General features: G+C 31.4%; 1 protein-coding gene across 1 annotated transcript; it reads left to right on the top strand.

Annotated features, from left to right (window-relative positions):
* Positions 1-7,004: 7,004 nt before the first annotated feature.
* Positions 7,005-10,706, top strand: LOC111616381 (tyrosine-protein kinase receptor Tie-2-like; the record flags this gene model as incomplete). Its single annotated transcript, XM_023357794.1, has 4 exons — positions 7,005-7,160; positions 7,228-7,353; positions 8,614-8,844; positions 9,438-10,706. Coding segments are annotated over 4 exons (725 nt in total), but the record flags the coding sequence as incomplete, so codon positions are not given.
* Positions 10,707-10,963: the final 257 nt, after the last annotated feature.

The following is a 10,963-nucleotide window of genomic DNA, read 5'->3' as shown; positions in this document are numbered from 1 at the left end:
AAAAATATGACCTCCATCAACAATATATATTCCAGCAGCTCTTTTTCGATATTCTCGGGAAGAATTGGCTTTCTACCTAGTGCCTTTTTCACAAATTGCTCTGGAGGAATGTCTGCTTGCAAATAGAAAGTTCGGAGGAGTTGAGTTCCATATTACTGTAAAAGCACTAATGGGGTCCATATTTCACGCATCGCCATCTTGAATTAACTTATGTCTCTCGAGACCAAAATTTAAAAAACGTGAACATCACACAGATTAATATGTACCCCTAAGTCTCTGGAACGGAATACATGCACCAGTGAACCTACAACTACACGATTTATATTTTAAAAATAATTAAATTCACTTAGCATTCAAAACTTGCGAATTTTGAAAAAAACAAATTTGCTGATTAAATACGGACAACTGTTTAACTGAAGTAAAACGGGTTTTCCCCTTGCTATGGATGTCTGCCTAGTTCAGTTCAGCCATATTCCGCTACAGTTCGCCTTTATTATCAGTTCGAAATGGGGTGGTTCCATAATACCCGCAGTGTTCTATAATACCACCTTCTCCTCTATATTTATGATTATACAATAAAGTAATTGTAAATATTATAAAATACATAACTAAAACACAGTTACGTTGTTCGGTCGTATATTATTTATACATACTTTTTGTAAAAATTAATTTTATAAGAATGTGTATAAACAATTTTTTATTATTAAAAATAAACTAAATAAAATATAATAAATATTGCAATTTTCTCTATATAAATACTTTATTTTCTTTATAGAAATCCACCTTCCACCAAATATTTCGTTTTTACTAATCCCCGAGTATCAGGTAAATATTTTAAAGATTATAATTTACATGTAATAACAATATATATTTCATTAATTTAAGTTTTAAGTATATATCTTGTATTTAGAAATTACCAAAAGAATTAATATAAATAGTTTATATATTCTACGATTATCGTTTCCTATCAATTTTAATCAATCTTTTCTAAAGATTTTTTTGTAATGATTAAATTTTATTGTTTGAATCGAATTTCTATTTTTAGTAAATGTTGTCCTTAGATTTCTTTTTCTTGTAGTTCTTAATAATCAGAGCCAGTCGATGAATATTCAGAAAATTTTACATAGAGATGCCATATATAAATTTCAATATTAAGTTGGCCGTGGACTTTTCGAGTTATTCGGTGTCTAGCTCTTTACATCAGTTAGAAAGCAAACATAATCCGAATAAGTTTAATCTTAAAACCCAAATTATATAAATTAAATTTGTTGTTGTTTAAGACTCTTTAAGACTCATCGATCAGATATAAGCCGATTAAAAAACTTTCTAAGTGACAGGCATATATAATTTTATGACTTTCCTCCTTTAAAAAACACAGTGTGACATTAAAAAATGGATAAAAATAACTGAAGTTAATTCTATTTAATTTTATTTGAAGGAAATTTTTGTTGAAAATAAACAATAACTAAACTAGACAAAAATATCGTATTCGGATTTTGTTTAAAATATACAGATTTTTCTTGATTTGAACGTATTTTATATATCAAAGTTTAAAAAATGTGAATCTGTATATATGGTATTTAAACATAAACTCTAAAATGTCGACTCGACTCGGACTGATCGAGTCTGAAAATACAGAATTTTACCGAATCATAGTCGTAACATTCACTGCCTTGCTGTAAATTTCCATACTAATTTGTATCAGTATTCTCGATCCGTAGTTGCGACTGACACGGATTATACAAGGGATTTTAAATGACACCAAAAAATAAAAATTAACAGAATTAGAATCAGCTAACTTAGTCCGATCTGGCCGTAGTCGAGTGGTTCGTCCTTTTCTATTCATCGTTCAAGAAATTTCCGATCAAGCTGCTTCCTTGCTACAATCTTTCCTTAGACACGAAAATAAACTAGACTTTAACTGCTTTTCTATGCATTTTATAGTATGTTTATTGGGCTTTAGTTTTTATGTGTAGAATACGGGTACGCATTTATTAACAACGGTTACGGTTTCCCATATATTTAACAATTGAGAATAAGATATAGCCTCACAGCTATTTAAATTAATGTAATGAAGGTGTAGCTGAAATAATCAAAGACTCGATAATATGAAATCTTTGGTAAATTATGAAATAAACCGGATTTGAACGTATTAACATGTAACTAAAATTAAATTTTTTGACTTAGACTTAAAATTGAAATTTCTTCAATTTTTTTTTAAATTTGTATTATTATAATAAGTCACCAGGCGATTTTTTAAATTTAAGCGGAAAAAATCACGTAATTTAAAGTGGCCTTTGTAAACATTCTGTAGACATATTACTTGCCACTTAACCGAATTCTTTTGTATATAATTTTTGTGAATTAAATAAAACAGTATTGTCGTTTTTTAAAATAGCGGCAGATTGCAACAATAGTTATTTAAATGAATAATTTTCATTTACATGAAAATAGTAATTAACATTAAGTCTTAATTCACATTTAAAAGTGGATGATAATTTTCTTTAGAGATCTGTCTAATGACTCGCTATTTCCAAGTTAAAATACTTTGAACTAAATACGGACAATTTAAAACAACAAAATAATAAAATAGATAAAAGGAAAAAGAAAGACAAAAGAAAAAATGAAAAAGTTACATTCACGATATCAGTTTTTAATTGTATGGGCATTATACACTATTCTCTAATAAGTTGTTTTTAACCATACATTTCCACGCTGTGAGTAATACTGTGGCATCCTTATAGTTTATACATCTGCCCAAAAGGTTACTTCTATAAATTTCAACTTTTTCCAAATTCATCTCTAATGTTGGTGAGTGTGTCGGTTTTGTAATGCTAGCTACCTCCCATTCTACCACTGATTTTTCGTTTTGCGCCATTCTAGACAAAGCCGTACAATACTACCCTTTTTCTACGTTATACATATGTTCTTTAAGACGTTTACTAAGGTTTCTGTATGTAACCTCTTTGTATTCTTTCTGCAAACTAAGTTGTTCAGTTTTCTACGGGATTCCGTATACTCCAGCCTGCTCTCCTTTTTTAACCTTGTCTTTATCATTCCTTAACAGACTATAAATGGTGGGCGCTCTGTTGAAAACCAACTTCGGGGTCTTTGTTGCCGGCTATTTCACTTATAACACCGGTCATTTCTTGTTATACGTAAACTAAGTTATTTTTTTATTTTTTTGTTATCATTCCCTTCCTTTGTATAATTCTTATCAATTTTTCAATTACAGTAGCTTTATATCCTAAGGATACAGCAACGTTTTTAATTCTATCCAGCTCTTTTATCCTGTCATATATGTTGGAGCAATAGATGAAGGCTCTTCTTATTAATGCTTTAAATGCCGATAGTTTATAAACGAAGTGGTCATTTGACTAAGAAGGAATATACAGAGTATCATGTGTAAGTTTAATATTTACATTTGTGTTCAAAGAGATGGAGAGAATTAAAAACTTTGCTGTATCCTTAGGATATAAAACTAATGTAATTGAAAAAAATAAATATGAAAAATTATAGATACATTTTTGCTTTGTTTTAAATGACCCGGAGTCATGCACATATAATTTTGCTTATGAATTATGTTACCGGCCAAACCCGATTTCAGGCCAAACTAGTGTATCCTACGCGTGTCAGAATATACTATATTAACCTAGGACAATATAGTTTGGCCTAAATACTTTAGGCTTAACTAGTTTGTCCTAGGCCGAACTGATTTAGAATTATTATTTAAGTCAGGCCTGGCCAACCCAAATTGTTTCGCGGGCCACTTTGATCACGCCTAACGTTACAATGGGCAACAATTTAGGCAAACATGCTTTTAAAAAAGTAAAACAAATACGAAATGAATAAGATTTCATTGTTATACCAAGAGTATACTCGCACTTGCGCATTATAACAATGACACATGCAAATTTTCATTTATTTAATTGTTTTGATATACACAAAACGGAAAACGAAAGATTTAATAGATATATAATATTAATATAGTCTTAAAGCAATACTAAAAAAATTAATATGTTGAGAGAAGNTTAAATCACCCGGAGTCATGCACATATAATTTTGCTTATGAATTATGTTACCGGCCAAACCCGATTTCAGGCCAAACTAGTGTATCCTACGCGTGTCAGAATATACTATATTAACCTAGGACAATATAGTTTGGCCTAAATACTTTAGGCTTAATTAGTTTGTCCTAGGCCGAACTGATTTAGAATTATTATTTAAGTCAGGCCTGGCCAACCCAAATTGTTTCGCGGGCCACTTTGATCACGCCTAACGTTACAATGGGCAACAATTTAGGCAAACATGCTTTTAAAAAAGTAAAACAAATACGAAATGAATAAGATTTCATTGTTATACCAAGAGTATACTCGCACTTGCGCATTATAACAATGACACATGCAAATTTTCATTTATTTAATTGTTTTGATATACACAAAACGGAAAACGAAAGATTTAATAGATATATAATATTAATATAGTCTTAAAGCAATACTAAAAAAATTAATATGTTGAGAGAAGTTGATAAAGGCTTAAAAACTGTAACAACGTTTAGAATACCCGTGAGTAGTTTATCAATCATAATAACAAATCGCGAATCAATTTTGAAATTAGCGGACAATGCGAGACGTACAAGAAAAAGTATTAGAACTTGTGTTAACGACGATGTAAAAGAAATTTTAATGCTAATAGGTACCGTATTTTCGCGGATTGTCCGGCATTTCGGTTTATCCGGGGAAGACCATGAAATCAGATACCACACCGAAATATCAGATATTTCGGTATGGTATCTGATTTCATGGTCTTTCCCCGGATAAACCGAAATGCCGGACAATCCGTGAAAATAACTTAATGTAGAAAAAATTACGTTAAAATAATACTTTATTCACTAAAAAGTGTAATTTCTGTAAAACGAAATTTTCCTAAGGCGATTTTTTTTTCAAAATTTGGTGACTTCGTTATATAAAACTTTGTAAATGAAAATATCCGCCAAATCGTATGCTTGCTAAGCGTGCAAAAATTTTAAAGTTTTTGTCGCCCATTTTGAATCACCCAGTTCCCCCTCCCCCAGTTGTCGTGTACTCTGTTAAAGATGCCCGAATTGACGGTGTACGACCAATAAATTTAGTTTTGATTTCGTCACTCAGTATTTCCGTATTTTATTTATTGTCTTCGTGTTTTAACTTATTATTAGGGCATTTAATTGTGTAATTTTTATCTTAAACTAGCAGATAAGTCCGGCGTTGCTCTGGCAGAAAGTAACGATAGCGAAGATTAAGATTATTACATCACAGCCAATCTTACTTGTTTTCACAGAATGCAAGAATTAGGTTCTCCTGTTTCCAGACTAATTAGAAAATTTTTAGATGGGTCTAAAATCATGTTCGATTTCCCGCATCTGCGCCTGTAAATCTTGCACGTTTCTTTCTCTTAACACTTCCATTGTTAAATGTACTTTGCCAGAAACCTTCGCGGGAGTGTATTAAACAAGTCCCGAAAGATTCATGGCAATCGGATAAGTGGTGTAGTAATGCATGAAGGACAGACAGATATACTTACATTCGTTTTTATCTATATCTATATCTATATCTATATATATATATATATAAATGGACATGTATGTCCCTATATTTCACTTTTTCGCAAAAACTACACATCGCACGTGAATGGTGTTTGTATGTGGTGGTAGCCCCAAGTCTCCATTCGTGCATAGGGGTGGTTGCGTCTCGATAGCTATAAGGGTGCGGGACATATGAGGCTGAAAGTGGTTGAAAGTGGCTTTCTATTTCGAATGTTTTGTTCGAATTTNTTGTTTTCATGGTCTTCCCCGGATAATCCGAAATGCCGATCATTTCGCGAAAATAACTTACTGTAAAAAAATTACGTTAAAATAATACTTTATTTACTAAAAAGTGTAATTTCTGTAAAACGAAATTTTCCTAAGGCAATTTTTTTTTCAAAATTTAGTGACTTCGTTATATAAAATTTTGTAAATGAAAATATCCGCCAAATCGTATACTTACTATTTGTTATGCGTGCAAAAATTTTAAAGTTTCTGTCGCCCACTTTGAATCGTCCAGTTCACCGTCCCCCAGTTGTCGTGTACTCTGTTAAAGATGCCCGAATTGATGGCGTGCGACCAATAAAATTAAGTTTGATTTCATCACTCAGTATTTCCGTATTTTATTTATTGTTTTCGTGTTTTAATTTATTATTAAGGCATTTAATTGTGTAATTTTTACCTTAAATTGTCTGTGTTTACTGTTTTAACTTTATCGAAATGAGTATTGTTTAAGGTCTAGCAATGAATTAATTCACTTGCCATTAATTACAGTATAATGGGAAAATTGATTAGGACGTCGTACGATTCGGAGTTTAAATGGAATGAATGAAATTCTTCGTATGAGGCATTACGGTATGCACGGACAAGAGTTGATAATGTACTGTACAGGTACAATACATCACTTTTGAATATGGTAACTTCCGGTAGATGTTTTTTCTTACTCCACTCCTAGATAAACTAACTAATATGCATTCTGTTTATTAGCTATTGATAAAGGAATAAATCATATAAAAAGTAAACTGCTTAATATTAATATGTTAAACTTTGTCAGTATTCACACAATAATTCGAAATTATAGTAGTTGAATGAAATTGGAAACGATTCATTATTTCCGCTAGAATAGTCAAAATAACGTCAAGTTTTATATACACAGATCGTAATGTGCTTTAAAATTTATCGAATATTGCTGCCAAATACGAAATCGAAAAAAGAAAATATAGTAAGATATTTATTTTTTCTCAGAATTTACACTCTTATACTGAATAAAAAAATGAGTTTGAGTATTGGTTATAGCGAATTAATCCAATAAGACATTTGCAAAAACTAAATGGTTACAAATGCTTAATAATAGATAACTTTTTCTTTTAATTATTATTACTTGCAATAGTTAATATTAATAATCGAAACATAATTCATAAATTAAATAACTTTTTCAAAGAAAAAGTACATGATGTCATAAGTCTTCATCATAATTATCTGAATAATGGAAACGAAGAACACGAACAAGAGTGCCGAATTTTAGCCACTGATAATCAATCGATATATTTTACCAATGGGAATTACAGGAAAGCAACATTTTTAGGCACAGAATTAAGTAAGCAATTTACTTTACTATTATGAAATATTTTAACGTGTAATATTTAACACAGACTTTTTTCCAGGTAAAAATCCATCATATAAAGAATATTCCAAGATCTGGAACAACGTAAATACAAGGACTGGATTCTGGTGTCGAACACAATTTACTTCATTCTCTGATATCTTCTCTATAGCAATAAATAAAAATGGTAAAGTTCGTTTTATAATAAAGCAAAACACACTCATTGGTAAAAAAGTTATGCACTAAGAAGGAAAAATTAGAATAGAATGAAACTTTATTAGTGCAAACGTAACGACGATGCAATAAGAATGAACAATTTTCTATGGAACGACGATACAATTTTTAACTAAATCTTTGTACTTTGTAAAGCCATCAACTAGAGAACCCAGACCAAACACCTGTGTTCAGTGGTTTTATCCAATCGGCCACTGATGGATTTCGTCACCAAAGACGATACGCTGACGATCTGTAGCAGACTGCTTCTCTGTAAAGATACTATTCCAATGTCGACGATTTTGTTGTCTTGATGCAAGGACGCGTAACGTTAGAAGAGCCTAAAGGACGGGAATTTCGGCGGAATGATCATTCTGCTTGCTTCGGCCCGATGATGAGATCTTTCTCAAACTCTGTAAGGCGTTCGTTATGGCTTTCAACTGCGTCGTACAGGCATGACTCGCGTTCAAAAATCTAAACACGACACCGAAAACACAGTAAATTTCTGCTAGCCTTATAAGATACCGAGTTAAAGAGTTTGAGACACTATGGTAGCATTAAATGGAGTACAATCAGATCACAACTGCAATCATTTGCATATTTGTCTTAGTTACTTAGAGATCTGGACAGGTCTAGCTTTTCGTAATCGGAGAAGTCTGTCTGGGTGCAAGACATTTTTGTCAATGAGTGAAATTTAACCATTCAGCTTATTTTTTCTGAAAAAGAAGACAGAAGCAACGCGTGATAAGATAAAAAGACTTTATTTAGTTTTTACGATGAGGATTGTAGAATGCATTTGTAGATAATTGTATAATGCGTAACACTCCTCTTCAGTCATCGATCTCTTACCATAATCGCAAAAATCCTTTCCGACATTTCTTACAGTAACGCTATGTGCATCTCTTTTAAGAGATTGATGACTGAAGTGGAGTGCTACATTACAGTCTAATTGCATATCATTGTAAAAATCAAATAATATTTATTAGATTGTGCGTTGGTTCTGTCAAATACTATATTATATATTGTTTGGTTCAGTCTTCTTTTTTAGAAGAACAAATAAAAGATTATTAATAGAGCAGTTCTAAACAATTGGGAATAATAATAATAATAAAATTATTTTAATTTCGGATTAGTTATAAGAAATATTATTTTTTGTTTGAAAATTTGTCTTATTATATCTTTAAATATTATAATTGAAACTATTGATGAATTTAACGATTATTATATTTTCCAGTTAATTTTATTAGCAAGAGATTTACAGTTACAGTAAGTAAAGGAGATTATGTCGATGTTTCTCAATTGTTAAATTTCAAAAATATCGAAAATAATGACAAACTGAAAATAAATGGAGTGAAAGTTGCAGGAAAATATTACAAGTCGGCCAAAGCAATTAGTATTTCCGATGCAGGATTGTTTAGTTTAATTGAGAATAATACTTTAGTGGCTACCAGATTAATAGTGAGAGGTATGTATATTTTTATTTCAGAAATTATATTTCCCTTTGTTTATAGAATATCAATATATTAAGTTTCAAAATATTGTATTCAAGCAATTGAAATTGAAATGAATATTTTCAGCATTTCCTTCGTTCTATCAACTCAATAGAATTTGAAACCAATTCAATTTGAAAGAATTCAAGAATGTTTAGAAAACAAATTTTTCAATCGTTAGTTTTAGTTAGTTAGTTAGTTAGTTTTCAATCGTTAGTTAATGCGGCATGCAGTTACATTTTAATCATTTAAATTAAAATGTAACTGCATGCCGCATTAATATTTCGTTTCCTTGATATTACAAATAACTTTCTCTCGAATTTAATGTGTTAGAACTGTGGAACGTTCGAAGTACAATTGTAGTATGTAGTATATTTCGAATTATAATTTTTCTTTCATTTTCTTTTCGTATGGATACGTAAACAGACATAGCCATAATAAGTTTGTTGTACATTTAGTATGATGTTAAGAATATAATTCTATAACCATAATACAAGAAAATAAAAATGTAAATTGTAATTTCAATATTAGTTATTCCTAGAACTGATATATTTTTCTGGTATTTCAGTATGCGAAATTGGAAAATATGGTCCTCTATGTGAATATAATTGCTCGAATTGTTTAAATGGCGGAGTGTGCCACGACATTACTGGTGAATGCATCTGTCCTCCGGGATTTAACGGAACATATTGCAAAAATGGTAACTTTATGTTGTGTACTAATATTAGAAGAAATACTCGTAATATAAATATATATAGGCCTAGGCCTATTAATAAGTAAATTAATCAATATTTTAATCGTGATATTTAAGGTTATTAAAATCACTCTGTAAATACTTGTCTCTTTAATCCAAAAAGAATTACTTCGGTTGACTATACCACAGCTATTTAGGTTAAAAAACTCCTTTATTGTTTTTTCATATGAATTTCGGGCTTTTTAATTCTCAAGCCCCTGGGCTTAAAAATCCTGCGTCAAGATGAACCTAAGGGCTGTTTGTACAGTACGTGGGTGGTGGCAGAGGAGATAGTGATGACAAGTATCTAACAAAAAACCGTTTATTGTAAATCAAAGAAACACTATACAAAAGTTCGTATCCGAGGTTGTGTTCGGATGCGATGATCGATCGGTAGATAAGAGGAGTCCTTTGTAGGTTTGAGGTGGACGGCGAATGATGGGCCCCGGGGCAGAAACGATGGGTGTCCGTTTGCTGATGAAGATTTGAGTTGGCGGTTCGCATAGACTTGGTCGTTATAAGCATGAGAGACGACAGTTGTTTCCGGCAACGCAGAGCTGTTCACAACACACAATTGGCAGGAAACTGCTTTTTGTGCGTTGACACACGGCGTCTCGGTTATTTCGAACGTTAACTGACCGAGCGCGATGTCTTTAATTGTCGGAGATTATATCAATCTTCATCTTTCGATCGGCCATACTGATTGATTTATTGATCTTCCTCATCCGCGCTTTCCGAATGGTTGGTACCTCGTTACTAAGCGCGACGGGACTCCTAACGACATTTCTTCTACGGTTTATGAATCTGCATTGCAGTTATAACTTAAACAAAGGGTCTTCGACTACAAACATTTTTTTTAACCTTTCTAAACAATTAAATTTTTCTCTAAATCAACTGATTTTCGCAAATTTCGAGACGGTTGGGACCTGTGCGGGACATCACTGAAGTGTGTGTACTTATGTTGAAACTTCATTTCGAGTGCCAGGCGTTCCGTCTTATAATTACTCTCTTATGTAAGTAACTATATTATTGTATTTTATATTGTGTATTATAATTTAATTATTGTAATATTGTTTTAAACAGCACTGAAGAGGGGCTAAGATAATGCATTAACTCGAAATGCATATGCAATATTTAACAGTTACTACAATAAAAATTATACGTCATTAACTCGGATAGTGTGAGCTGTGAGAAATAATCAANTTAACTCGAAATGAATATGCAATATTTAACAGTTACTACAATAAAAATTATACGTCATTAACTCGGATAGTGTGAGCTGTGAGAAATAATCAACCTCATTAACAGGATTGAAGTGATTGAAGATAATATTAATTTTTCTCTATTTTTAAATTGTTATA

This window comes from Centruroides sculpturatus, unplaced genomic scaffold (assembly GCF_000671375.1).
Source record: "Centruroides sculpturatus isolate CEXI.00-Female unplaced genomic scaffold, Cexi_2.0 scaffold2956, whole genome shotgun sequence".
Taxonomy (NCBI): Eukaryota; Metazoa; Arthropoda; class Arachnida; order Scorpiones; family Buthidae; genus Centruroides; species Centruroides sculpturatus.
This window is presented reverse-complemented; position numbering and strand designations above follow the sequence as displayed.